We start from the raw sequence: 14,920 nt of genomic DNA, 5'->3' as shown, positions 1-14,920 counted from the left end.
GCTGGGGGGGGGGGCTTTGGGTAGGGGCCTCCACATTCTTTGCAGGGGTCCCTCCAGTTTCGTTCCATCACAGGAAGAAAAGGGAGAGAGTTGGAGAGGAAGACAGATATCATAGAGAGAGTTGATGGGAGAGAGCGAAAAAGGAGAAGAGGAGAGAAATGGAAGAACGCAGTGGTGTAACAAAGGCCCTCACAGCTCCCGTGGTGGAGACGGGGGGCCTGAGCCATGGGGGGCCTCCTCAGCACAGCACCTGCACTGAGTGAGTTTGGAGTGGTTGGGGGGGGGGGGGGGGAGGTCGGGGGCAGAGCTCCATGATCTTTGCAGGGGGCCCCTCCAGTTTCGTTCCACCACTAGAGGAAAAAGGAGAGACACAGCGAGAGAGGTGGAGAGGAAGAGAGATATCAAGGTGCCTGACAATGAGAGAGAGGGGAATTATATAGGAGAGACAATGAAAGCCTATACAGGTAATTACATAATGTAAGGAGAGGGCTGCAGAGAGAAAGGGAGAGTGACACAGACAGAGAGAAAGGAAAACATGGATGAAAAAATTATGACAGAGACAGACATATAATTTATTTAGAATAGATGCTTATTGGTCTCTGTTTTATTTATCTGTCACAATATGTAAATAGTATCATAACTATTTTTTTCAAAATTCACAAATAAATTAGCTTAAAGTACAGCAACACTTGAAAGTATGAGTTTATTAAATGCTACCATAAATCTTGATATATATTCATCCTTATACATGTATACCCTCTCTATGTACTTATGTTTCTATATATTTATTACTTCACTCCTACTGTAGAAGAAAAAAATCTGTTGACTTTATCCAATGCACTCACTACTCTGTCTCACCCTATACCTTTCTAAATACATCCCCTGCCACCACTTTCTGACTCATCCAAAACCTAATTCTTCTCTTATGATCACCAAAATAACCCTTTCTAGACTCTTTCCTCCTCTATCCCTCCATGGAACACTCCACACAAAATCCTTTCTAAATTGTTCCTTCATGTATTCCTCCTTTAACTCATCCCAAACCTCATTTTACTACTATGATATCCCTAATCTATTTCTAGAGACTCTTCCCTCCCCATCCATCCTTTTACACTTCCCAAACCTCATCATACTACTATGATCTCCCGAATAACACTTTTTAGACTCTTCACTTTTCTATTCCTCAATTATCCTATTCAATCCAACTAACAGACACCACTCAAATGAACTCCTATTTCCCTATAATAATCCATCACTAATCCTTTTTGGGTTCCAGAGTAGTGTGCTACTTGCAGAAAAGCGTTTCGACACCTCGTCGGGTAGTAAGCGGTATATAAATACAACTACAATTACTCTCACAGACAGAGGAAAAGAAAGAAGGAAGCTAGCACAGAGAAGGCTTAAAAGAGAAAGGAAGAGCGACAGAGTGAGAGGGAGACAGGAAGAGGGGGACAAGGTAAGAGAGAATGAATTGGAGACAAAAATGATTGTGATAACAGAGACGTTTTTACAGAAAATAGAAATAAAAGGGCTAAAGAGGTACACCAAAGAAGCAAAAGTGACATGGAGAGAAGACTAGAGATGTTGGAACAGAGAGCAAGAAAGACAGAAGTAATAGAAATAGAGATATCGAGTCAGAGAAAGAGAGAGGGTGAGAAAGAGAGCCAGCTGGAGTTAGAAAGTCAGAGGTTGTAAGACTGAGAGTCCAAGACCTGTGCAGGTGTTAAAGCCCTTGGTATTGGTAAAGCCTGTGTAGGTATTGGTAAAGCCATACGTACACAAACAAACACTCAAACGAGTCCAGACAGGAAGAGAGATAGGTAGAAAGGAAGGGACTAACCTTGCTAGGAGGAGAGTGGAATATGATGCAGGTGTAAGATTTTGTACCTATATAATGTTTGTTTTTAATTTGTACAGCATATAGTTTTCAAATCTGCATTTTCATATGATACTGTAACCTGGAGTGAACAATGTCTCAGGAAGAATAGGCAGTGGTATTGTAGCATGGTGGGCCTACATTTCACTATCAGCGATCTCACCTGCAGCTTCAGTGAACATGAATGTTACATTTTGCTCACATGCACAAAAGTTTACTCTTCTGTAATTAGGTAAGGAAAACAGTAAAGGTTTCTAATTTCGGGTAGCACATGTATCAGATAGTAGCTGTGTTAGGACTGTCGATGTAAGGATTTTAAACAGTGTTTGGTGAAAACTTAACAAGCAGAGGGGATGTCCTTGCTTGCTGGCCATTGGGTAGGTTGAAAGTTAACGCCAGATTCTTAAGAACATACCTTCAGAGGCAGAACATGGGGCAACAGTCTGATACATAGTTGAGTAGCCATTCAGTAGTATAAAAGTTGTCAGTGTGTCATATAGAGAACTATAATCTGACATAATTTGTCTCCTAACTATCGTCTACAAAAATACTGTCCAGTGAGGTGTAGATTTTCTTGTATTTACTCTAAAGTGGCATTATTTTTATAATTATGAGGAAACGATATGTATATCTGGCAATGATCTATGTATGATATTTCGGTTCCACACCAGGAGGACACAACATCACATCTGTTATTTATTCATTACTAAATTGTCTCACACAATTGTAATTATTATTTATATGTCAGCAGTATGTTCAAAGAGGCCAAGAAATGAATGGGTGCAGACTTGAGTTTCCTTTCAACTTTTTGATTAGGAGGAAGTGACTGCCTGCATCACATGCGATTGTGTTCTACTTTGCTGATAACAAGGAAGACTTTGGAATAAAGAGCATCTGTTCTGACAATAAATATTTACACGCAATAATACTGAATATAAAAAAGTGCATACATTCCATACACGTTCCTACCTTGAAGCCATAGGGACACGTGCAGCGATAGAATTCCATGGGATCATTATTGCACGTTCCGTTGTTTCTGCACGGGCTGGACAGGCAGGGGTTACACTTCGCCACAATACTGATGTCAACGGGGCCTGCGAATCCCGAAAATCACATGGTGAGCGCCAGAATCCATCTCCCACAAATGCTGCACAATTACATTTGAGCCCCTGACAAACAATGCGTTTTTCACATGATGGTGATTAATCTGCCATCAAATCTAGTTACAGTGAAGATATCCAGATATTGGCCAACAGAATAATGAAACAATTAGTGTCAGATTAGAATGGTTAGAATGGAGGCCTTGCTCCTGTTCCAAGAAGGGTTTTGGGAGAATCACCTTTCATTATAAAAACAATTTTCAGCGCAAAGGATCTTTGATATTTCACATGGGACTGAGAAATGGCCTGGGAAGGAACCTCATTTCAATTCATAAGATGGTATGAAAAGAACATTTCCCAAAACCCAACAATGAAGCTGATCTGTGTCAGTACTTTTAGGCCTTAGTTACGAGGGTCCTGCAGAAGGAATATCTCGGTATTCAGGTCCATAAATTCCAACTTGCAAGGAGCCTCCAAGCCTAGATTTACTGGGTCCTCAAATATACCAAGTCAAGCGACACGGACCCAATTCCATGAGAAATGAACCTGAGTTAGTAGACAGCCACTACACCTAGTCTCCATCTGTCCTACTACTCCATAGTAGGGAAAGCTGCAAATGCTCCCCAAGCTCTCCCCTTCACCTGTGTGCCCACCACCACCCGCATCACAGGCCTCATCAAGGTCCCTACACCCAGTTTCCACGTGATCCACGTGGTACTTCCATAATGTATATGGGCATAGTATTCTCCCACGAGAGAGAAAAATAAGCAGATTTGGACCTGGTATTCCAGGCTCTACGTGTTAGTTCCCATTCTGGAGGAAATAACGCACAACCCACAAATTTGGGTGCAGGGATATTGATATCACTGCACAGAAATCAGTGGAACTGGTAATACGGGCCCGCATATTTCGACTATATTGCAAAATTAAAGCCATGCTATATGTTGTGTACTGTACAAACAACTAGAAATAAAGAATGCTAGAAAGTCCAATACTTAAAATCATCAACAGAGAGTTTAACAGATGAGAATATAAGACAAAGCACACAGACAACCACAAAAGGTCTGACAGTGACATTGATTAGATTAATAAAATAATCACCTGTGATTGTTTTGTGCATTTGAATACATATATTTCCCTCCTGCATCACTCAATTCAATAACAGATTTTTGGTAAAAGTTCTATTTAGCATTTTCCTTGGTTTTGCTATGTCATTCTAAGACTACAGCAGGTAGGTGTGTTCAAGTAAGTATGTTTGTATGTGTGTGTGTGTGTTTATGTGTGGTTTAGTCTTTCATTAGCAGAGACCACACCAACAGACCGGGAGGAGGAATCGCCATAGTCCACAAGAACACAATCAGAATCTCAACTAACTCTGATGACACCCTCGATGCCACCGAACACTTACACTTCCGGATCCACATCAACGCCAACACCACCCTCAAAGGAACCCTTGTCTACAGGCCCCCTGCCCCTCTACCTCAGTTCAGCGACTCCATCGCCGACATGATCAGCACCCAGGGTCTTGCCTCTAAGGACTGCATTCTCCTCAGCGACTTGAATTATCACCTCGAGAACACCAACAACAGCAACTCCACTGCTCTGATCGACAACCTCGCCAACCACGGTCTCAAACAACTGGTCACGACGCCCACCCACTCCGCCAGCCTCACACTCGACCCCGTCTTCTCCGCCAACAGCACGTCACCTTCAGCCATACCACCGAACTCCACTGGACTGACCACCGCTGCGTCCATTTCACCTTCCAGAAACCCGGCACTCACCACCGCCCACAACAAATCCCCCGCCGCAGCTGGAACAAGATCTCGGAATACCAACTGATCTCCACCCTCGCCCAGGCCCCACCACCGAGCACCACCGACCCCAACACAGCCGCCCTCAACCTCAGACATTGGATAGACGACTGCGCCAACACCCTCGCTCTGCCCAAGAAATCCTCCAACAACCGCACCAGCTCCAAGGCCATCTGGTTCACTGCCGACCCCTCAGGCCTCCAAGCAGGAGTGCCGGAAAATCGAGAAGTGGCGCCACGAAGCAACAGAGAGCAACCACGCCGTCCTCAAGACAGCCATCCGCAAGCACCTCCAGCTCATCTGGACCACCAAAAGATCCTTCTACAAAGATCACATCGACAACAACGCCCACAACAGCAAAGAGCTCTTCAGCATCGTCAAAGAACTCACCAACCCCAGGTCATGCTCCATCGACCCCCCCTCCATCGCAAGACCTCTGCGACTACCTTGCCACCTTTTTCCATCGCAAGATCAAGGAAATCCGCGACGGCTTCAACTCCTCGCCCCCCACTACCACTTCGGCCACCACCAACCCCAATGCACCCAGCCACACCAACCTCTTGCTCTCCTGGACCCGCATCAATGTTGAGGACACCATCAAAACCATGAGCACCATCCACTCCGGATCTCCCTCCGACCCCTGCCCCCACCATGTCTTCAACAAAGCCAGCCTCATCATCACCCCCCAACTCCGTATGATCATCAATAGCTTCTTTGAGGCCGTCACCTTCCCGGAGAGCTGGAAGCACGCCGAAGTCAACGTCCTGCTAAAGAAACCCAAAGCAGACCTCGAAGACCTCAAGAATTACTGACCCATCTCCCTCCTTCCCTTCCCTTCCCGGCGAAGGTCATCAAAAAGATCATCAACAGCCAATTGACCCGCTTCCTGGAGGACAACAACATGCAGGATATCTCCCAATCTGAATTCCGCAGCAACCACAGCACCGAGACCGCCCTCATTGCCGCAACCAACGACATCAGGACTACACTCGACAAAGGCAAAACCGCGGCCCTCATCCTCCTGGACCTCTCGGCTGCTTTTGACACCGTCTGCCACCACACCCTCTGCACTTGCCTCTACGATGCCGGAATCCACCACAAGGCCCTGGACTGGATCACATCCTTCCTCTCCGGCAGAACTCAGAGAGACTGCCTCCCTCCATTCCATCTGCGGCGTCCCCTAAGGGTCTTCTCTCAGCCCAACTCCTTTTAACATCTACATGGCACCGCTCGCCAACATCATCCAATCCCACAACCTCAACATCGTCTCCTACGCCGACGACACCCAGCTGATCCTCTCACTCACCAAGGACCCCGCCACCGCCAAAACCAACCTCCATGACGGACTGCTGGCCATCGCCAACTGGATGGAGAAGAGCTGCCTCAAACTTAACTCAGACAAGACAGAGATCCTCATCCTCGGCTCCAACCGCTCCAAATGGGACGACTCCTGGTGGCCAGCCACCCTAGAAACCGCACAAACACCCATCACCCATGCACCCAATCTAGGTTTCATCCTAGACTCATTGCTCACCATAACCCAGCAAGTCAACGCCGTCTCATCTTCCTAGTTCAACACCCTCCGCATCCTTCACAAGATCTTAAGATGGATCCCCACCGAAACAAGAAGGACGGTCACCCACGCCCTCGTCAGCAGCAGACTGGACTGCGGAAACGCGCTCTACGCAGGAAGCCACAGCCAAGCTCCAGAAGAATCTACAACGTATACATAACGCCTGCGCACGCCTCATCCTCAACATCCCACGCCGCGACCACATCTCAGCCCATCTCAGAGACCTACACTGGCTTCCCATCACCAAGAGGATCACCTTCAAGCTCATCATCCACGCCCACAAAGCTCTTCACAACACGTGCCCTGCCTACCTCAACGAGCGACTCACCTTCCACACTCCCACCCGCCAACTCCGTTCTGCCAACCTTTCCCTCGCATCCATCGTACTACAGCTGGCGGCAGGTCCTTCTCCCACCTCGCTGCCAAGACCTGGAACACCCTCCCCGCCCACCTACGACACACCCAGGACCTCCTGACCTTCAGGAAATGTCTCAAGACCTGGTTATTTGAGAAGTAGCAGTCCTTCCCAACCCCCTTTTCAGCACCTTGAGACCCCAGCGGGTGAGTAGCGCGCTTTACAAATTATTGATCGATTAGCTTTTATAAACCCCGAAGACACACATTTTGTTGATCCAGAAACACTTTCTTTAATCTGTACCTCTGTTCAGGAAAATTGTTTTTGCCTAGTGCTTAGTTGAAGCTGTGCTACCATGAGGCCTAAAATGGATATGTAAGGTCCATGGATTTAATGTATGTGTTGGGCAAAATACTTAAAGTGGGACAAGCTCGATTTATATACCCGCTGCTTCTCCAGGCCTTCTGCAGGGCTTTTCTGCTCAATCAACTCTCTAGTTGTGTTTCAGGCCTCACTATGATTGCTATCTACAGGGAGTGCAGAATTATTAGGCAAATGAGTATTTTGACCACATCATCCTCTTTATGCATGTTGTCTTACTCCAAGCTGTATAGGCTTGAAAGCCTACTACCAATTAAGCATATTAGGTGATGTGCATCTCTGTAATGAGAAGGGGTGTGGTCTAATGACATCAACACCCTATATCAGGTGTGCATAATTATTAGGCAACTTCCTTTCCTTTGGCAAAATGGGTCAAAAGAAGGACTTGACAGGCTCCGAAAAGTCAAAAATAGTGAGATATCTTGCAGAGGGATGCAGCACTCTTAAAATTGCAAAGCTTCTGAAGCGTGATCATCGAACAATCAAGCGTTTCATTCAAAATAGTCAACAGGGTCGCAAGAATAGTGTGGAAAAACCAAGGCGCAAAATAACTGCCCATGAACTGAGAAAAGTCAAGCGTGCAGCTGCCACGATGCCACTTGCCACCAGTTTGGCCATATTTCAGAGCTGCAACATCACTGGAGTGCCCAAAAGCACAAGGTGTGCAATACTCAGAGACATGGCCAAGGTAAGAAAGGCTGAAAGACGACCACCACTGAACAAGACACACAAGCTGAAACGTCAAGACTGGGCCAATAAATATCTCAAGACTGATTTTTCTAAGGTTTTATGGACTGATGAAATGAGAGTGAGTCTTGATGGGCCAGATGGATGGGCCCGTGGCTGGATTGGTAAAGGGCAGAGAGCTCCAGTCCGACTCAGACGCCAGCAAGGTGGAGGTGGTGGAGTACTGGTTTGGGCTGGTATCATCAAAGATGAGCTTGTGGGGCCTTTTCGGGTTGAGGATGGAGTCAAGCTCAACTCCCAGTCCTACTGCCAGTTCCTGGAAGACACCTTCTTCAAGCAGTGGTACAGGAAGAAGTCTGCATCCTTCAAGAAAAACATGATTTTCATGCAGGACAATGCTCCATCACACGCGTCCAAGTACTCCACAGCGTGGCTGGCAAGAAAGGGTATAAAAGAAGGAAATCTAATGACATGGCCTCCTTGTTCACCTGATCTGAACCCCATTGAGAACCTGTGGTCCATCATCAAATGTGAGATTTACAAGGAGGGAAAACAGTACACCTCTCTGAACAGTGTCTGGGAGGCTGTGGTTGCTGCTGCACGCAGTGTTGATGGTGAACAGATCAAAACACTGACAGAATCCATGGATGGCAGGCTTTTGAGTGTCCTTGCAAAGAAAGGTGGCTATATTGGTCACTGATTTGTTTTTGTTTTGTTTTTGAATGTCAGAAATGTATATTTGTGAATGTTGAGATGTTATATTGGTTTCACTGGTAATAATAAATAATTGAAATGGGTATATATTTTTTTGTTGTTAAGTTGCCTAATAATTATGCACAGTAATAGTCACCTGCACACACAGATATCCCCCTAACATAGCTAAAACTAAAAACAAACTAAAAACTACTTCCAAAAATATTCAGCTTTGATATTAATGAGTTTTTTGGGTTCATTGAGAACATGGTTGTTGTTCAATAATAAAATTAATCCTCAAAAATACAACTTGCCTAATAATTCTGCACTCCCTGTATGTAGTTGCATTAGTTACTCTTTCAGGGACGTAGTTAACCAGTAAGACCAAAGCCAAGGAAATGAAAGTGTAGGATGGCAATCAAGTTGTCATGAACATTATGGCAATTTGCCGTTTATATGGTGCTTAGAGGATGCTAGGGAGGTAATTAAAGCAAAGTATAAACAAAAAATGTCTGATATTTTCTAAGAAGTTATATTCCGTTTGTATTGTAGAGTTACACACGATTTTTAAGTCCATTGCCAGATTTTTCGAAAAGAACAGAAACAAATGATTAATTTTATCAGTGTGAAGTGATTAATGTATTTTGCTGTGGACAACATTTTACTGGTGAGCCGTATTTGTCGTCAGGGAACTACTGGTCTTGTAGGTTAGCTGAAGGGCAAAACTTAATGATCTCTGAAACAAGGAGGAAGTACAAAATAACAAGCTGGAGCTATAAAGCCACTTTTGTTTCTAAATTCTGTTCTATGCATAACGAAAAATTAACATGTAAATAATATTTCATTCATAAATGGTTCCACTTGATCAAAATGAGAGTATAGAATATCGAACGAAGTGTGCCAAAAATGGCATGCTTCTTCCTCCTTACTTTCAATTGAGAATTTATACTCTACTTTCTATTCTGAAATATAACAAACGATACTTTCCCGCGCACATCCTGACCTTGATTGGTTTCACCTGAGAACACATTCAAGGAGGCCGCAGAATAGTCCTTATCGGCCCCTTCTAGATCCTGTCATGTAGCAAAAGATAACAGCTTGCAATCAGCACAAGCATTCACTAAAAGCCATCAGCATTAATCAATGGGGATTGTGGAAGCAGGGCTAACATAATGCATACATGTCAACCTCCACATTCATTTAACCTTCAGTCGTGACTCTATACCTTGATAGGTGCTAAAGTAAATTGCATAATGCCGCACAAAGTGTTATCTACCATCCACATGCGCAGTATTATAAGGTAGAATATACCTTCCTTAAACCAGATGTGGGTTACAAAGTGCCCTCTAGGTCCAGACATATGGGAAATACTCTGCTGGCTAGATTGGCCGGCTGGATGACTTTGTACACTATTTGAGGGGCACTGTGGTGTAAGTGGCACATGCTGATGTTGAATGCCTCTACTACCATTGCCTCATATTAGTATGTGCGGCGTCTAACTTGCCATGTTTGGTGGTCTGCTTTTGCAGCCACAGGTGGCGGGTCTGGCTACAGCATGCTCTCTTTTCTCCACTCTTTCTCATGTCACACATATTGCAGTGTATAAGTTGCAGCATACCTCTTCTAATATCAGCACAGGGCGCAGATGCTCCTTTTTCTGGCAGATTGTACCCTTCATATTCGAATTATGGGACCTTATTCGTCTGTGGTTGTTGTAGTTAGGCCAGAAGAACCTGGATAGGAATTATTGGACAAACACTAGCAGGGCACTCATTTGGCTTCCTTTGGCAAGGCACTATGCCTTCTGCTCCTAACATTCTGAGCCTGGAACAGCTGCTATGGCTTTCAAGCAACACCCAAGAATACCCAGGTGGAACCTGCTTTCTTACACGTTATTGACTTTAACTGCAGAAGACATGGCTCAAGGGAATGCTGGTGTCTAAGAGCACAACATGCTGACTAGGCTGCTTTCTGATCCCCGTGCACCGTAAATCTGATTGTTGATCACAAACCATATCTGTTTTAATAATAATGATTAAAACTGAAGTCTATTTTAAAGCCATTCAAAGAGTGGTTGGTCAATGATGTGTCATTGATTTGCTGTCTGAGTTAAGTAGGTCCAAACCATTAGGCACATGGAATTGCACTGACGCTGCCTACTACAGCTATGAAATTCAAAAACAATGGCCCTCATTATGACCCTGGAGGTCCATGGACCACCAGGGCCGCCGCTTTACCGGGGCCCGCTGGGCTGGAGCTTTCCACCTGCAGCCCAGCAGGAGTCAGATAACTGCTGAGGTTATTCTGACTAGGGACACCACCAGCATTTTCCTTGCGGTCTCCCCCACCACAAAATGCTGGCGGAAAGGTATCCCGACAACAGGAACTTGCGTTCCTGTTGCCGGGATAACTCCCAAACACTTCCGCACACATGCACGTACACACACACACACCATAATCTCACACGCATGCATAATCTCACAATATACACATACAAGCATACACACACCTGCACGCACTCACTCACACCCCCTTTACCCGTTACACATTCAACCATGCACACACCCCCACCCCATCCACATGCATACACACATGCATCACCACACTTACACACACACACATGCACGCCCACACAATCACTTCCCTTCTCTCACCCCACATTCATGACACACTTACACACACTCATTCACACCCCCCATCCCTGTCCTTGTGGACAACACTTACCTCCACACCAGGAAAAGACCACCACACAAAATTGCTAGTTGTAATTCTGTGGGCGGTCTTTTTCTGGCGTGATGGTGTCAGCAGTGGAACCGCCTAAGCGCCGCCGACTGCAGCTGTGAATGCTGCCAGATATCCAACCGCCAGCTGTGCGGATATGTGGGGGCAGTCATAACACAGCGGTCGGAAGACCGCTAACACTGGTTGCTTTCCGGCGGCCACGGCTGTGGCGGTCTTGGGAAAAGACAGTCACAGTCATAATGAAGGCCATAGTGTGCTTGATTCTAAAACTTCCCTTCCCCGATTAGGTTTAAGTTCCTCCTGCAAATTCGGAGTAAGTTAGGAGTAATCAGTCATACATGCCCATAAAACACCGACATAAATCAACCCCACCATGCATTCAAGGAAGTGACACCATACTAAAGCTTGCCTGTCATCGTTGCCTGTGATAACTATCAGCAACACATTAGAATATAAACAAAAATGCAACTGTAAAAAGGCAAAGAATATAATTAACACAATATATACTGTAATTGCATCGATGTGCAGAAAAGTTGCCCAAAGTGTCCAACATCCTCTCAGAGATTTAATCCCTAACATGAAGACAATAAACACTTCAACTGACCTTTGCACTGGAATCGGTTGGTTGGAGTTGTTAGAAGCAGTCTGTCAGTCATGTCTTCTGGCCCACTGCACCGTGCAATGCCAGGCTCCTTGTACCCAGCCTTCACCCACTCAGACAGCCAGCGCAGATTGCAATCACAATGCAAGGGATTGGTGCCAAGGGCACTGCAGGGAAGAAACAGCAAATTTTCATTTCTATTGCACTTTATCCGCACGTCTTCAACCCTGCTTGTATCTTACAATATTGAATATATCTATTCAGGAGTAATAGAGGTAATACTGATTTATGGCCGAATGTGTAGTCACCCACATTGCCAACCTAGACACAGCCTTTTTTTATTTAAGCTTTCTTCATTGATGTTCTGTAAATGTTAAATCTCACAAACTTTGTTAAAAAAAAACCTTAGAGTAAAATGAAGCAGTACGATCTTCTGGTGAAGACTATTCAACTGTATCCTGTTTTTATAGTGCCTCCTATATTATTATTGTATTAGTAGTAGTAGTAACAGCAGTAGACATAGTAGTTGTAGAAGTAGTAGTAAACATAGTGGTAATAGTTGTAGTAACAGTAGTCTCATTGCCTTTTTTGTCATGGCCACCACCAACAGTAATACTACTTCAATATGACTACTACTAGTGTTGATAGTATTACTACTATTACAACTGCTTTTCTACAACTACTTCTAAAACACAATCATACCACGCAAAGCATAGTGATCTAAGTACCTCTAGATCGGTGTAAATCATTTGAGATCAGAAGCTTCTGAATGCCAGTATGCACCATTCACACCCACTGGATTCTAGCTACCATGAGGAGTGAGGCTACCACCATGCTTATTTAACTGAATATTACATGCCTGTCACAGGCACACACTTTGTTTACTTGTCTACATTCAGGGAACTCCACTGGTTCCCCATACAGAAAAGATGCCAATTCAAGCTGCTCACCTAGGCACATTACACAACCAAGGATCCCTGTACATTAACCACTGCCTGAACTTCCACCAACCTTTCCCTAGCCCATACTCCCTGCATCTACCGAGGGAGAAATGGAGGATGCTCCTTCTTTCACATTGCAGCAAAAATCTGGAATAGCCTCCCCACACATCTCCGGACCATCACCTCATTTCCAGAATTCCGAATGGCCCTCAAGACCTGGCTGTTCGAATAAGCCTCTGGGACCTGCAAGCACCTGGATACCGTATCAGGGGATTAGCCGTGCTTTATAAATCCTGATTGATTGATTCAATAATTGACTTACAGATGGGAGAGGGATGTGAGGTCATTGAAGGAGCCTTCTGGAACGCTAGAGATGTCATTTCCATGAAGCGTCCTAGGGAAAAGAAGAGAGACTCTGTTAGAAAGTGTAATCCTTTTGGTCACCCCGAGAAGGAAATCCCCAATAAAACTCATTGCCCAATCCTTGCAGCATTATCTGGCCAAATAGCCAGAATATTATGATGCCTAATCGTAGGACACCCTGACCTCGTGGGAGAAAAGCACACTGATATATGAACATACAGGCTAATTTGGATTTGGGAATATCAGTTTAAAGAGCGAGATGTTTATAAAAGAGGGAGTCTCCATGCACGTCACCTCTTAAAACGGGATATGTGTTTCACAACATCAGAGAGGTAACTCGCTATGATGGCAAGGAAAACAGTTATTTTTTAAATTATATAACGCATCTTCTAAAAATTCAAGTCTCTCCATTAAAAGTATAAATTTTTCATAGCACAGACGATGGTCTCTGACACCTTTGGAATTTCCCTCTAGTGAATAGGCAGTGACCCACTGAAAACATCCCTTTCTGCATCTGCTGGTTGACTTCTCTTCATAATACCAAGGAGATCTTTAAGGTAGTTGTGAGTGCCTGCTGTGGACAACTGCATACAATCTGAAGGACACACAGTCAGATCCTGACTTTGGAGATATAGCACTAATCAGTGGTTAATATCATTAGCATAATACCATTGGGTAAAATTGTCATTATTTCTGACCAAAATTCAGTTCATTTTGTGGTATGTACTGCAAATTATGCAACAAATGTGATAGAATTACTTTGTAATTCTGTCATTTTATTTCACTTACTAACACTGTCTGAACATTGATTTCACCTCTTAAGTACCAAGTTTAACATACAAGTACAGTAACAAGGAACTGCAAGATGACCAGTCAACCTTTGTGTAGGGCTTGCACTGCGTGGCAACATCGATCACAGTGATTTCAGTAACTTTTGTTGAGCTGGAAACATTTTCTTTTTTTGTGAAAGGCTGTAGATTATGCACCAGATAGTGGAATAAGTGCCAAATGGGACAAATCCAAAGTTATGTGGACAGTGTTGCAACTGCAGAATTGCATTGCTCCAGTAACCCTGGCTATGCCTATCCTAACACTGCAGACTCAACCATCCCTACTGCAGTGTTACTTAACGGTGCACAGCGTGAAATACAGGGTGACTGAGCTGTGTGGTGAAGTGGCGCACGGACACATTTTTTAACATTTGACCTACCCACACACAGCTTGCGCGTATTTTTCCATTGAAAGTATAGAAATTGTTCTGCTGTCATAGACTTTTTGGGGTCTCCCTGGAGGCCTGGGGGTAATGAATAACTGACACTAACATGTTGCCTGCTGTCACTCTGAAGCATTTCTCCACCACAGGAGATTTGGCTTTTAATAACTGTGGAGATGACGGGGTGTGAGCTGTCATTGACACAGCAGTCTCGTAGGGCGTAATAAATCATACAAATCTGGAGGTACAAATCCTGGCAGAGTGGGCCAGCACTCACTATTACATCATTTTGCTAGTAATTTTTCAGTTCTTTTCAGTGTTCTCCAGCTCATGTCAGGTTACTTTGATCATTTTATAAAATCTGTATTCTGAAAATTTAACAAATAAAAACATTAACATTTTTAAACCCGCAGTATGGGCTTGTTCATCTGTAGTCTGTGATAAATGAAGACAGGACACCTCATTTTTTAAATCCCATTACATTGACATGATTAGCGAAAAACTTATGTGCAATATTTTGCAATTAAATTTAGTGTTTTATTTTTATTATTAAAGTGCATAATAGTTCTTAAAAACCTTTA

At 44.2% G+C, this 14,920-nt stretch overlaps 1 protein-coding gene across 1 annotated transcript in view; it reads right to left on the bottom strand.

Moving 5' to 3' along the window:
• The window catches only part of SLIT3 (slit guidance ligand 3), an 892,819-nt gene that overhangs the window by 87,629 nt on the left and 790,270 nt on the right, over positions 1-14,920 (bottom strand). The window contains exons 24-26 of the mRNA XM_069199342.1: positions 13,086-13,157; positions 11,826-11,989; positions 2,846-2,970 (exon numbers count right to left, since the gene is read on the bottom strand). Of these exons, the coding sequence (XP_069055443.1) occupies positions 2,846-2,970; positions 11,826-11,989; positions 13,086-13,157 (361 nt within the window). The remainder of the gene's footprint in view (positions 1-2,845; positions 2,971-11,825; positions 11,990-13,085; positions 13,158-14,920) is intronic.

The sequence above is a fragment of the Pleurodeles waltl genome, chromosome 7, assembly GCF_031143425.1.
Source record: "Pleurodeles waltl isolate 20211129_DDA chromosome 7, aPleWal1.hap1.20221129, whole genome shotgun sequence".
Classification (NCBI taxonomy): domain Eukaryota; kingdom Metazoa; phylum Chordata; class Amphibia; order Caudata; family Salamandridae; genus Pleurodeles; species Pleurodeles waltl.
This window is presented reverse-complemented; position numbering and strand designations above follow the sequence as displayed.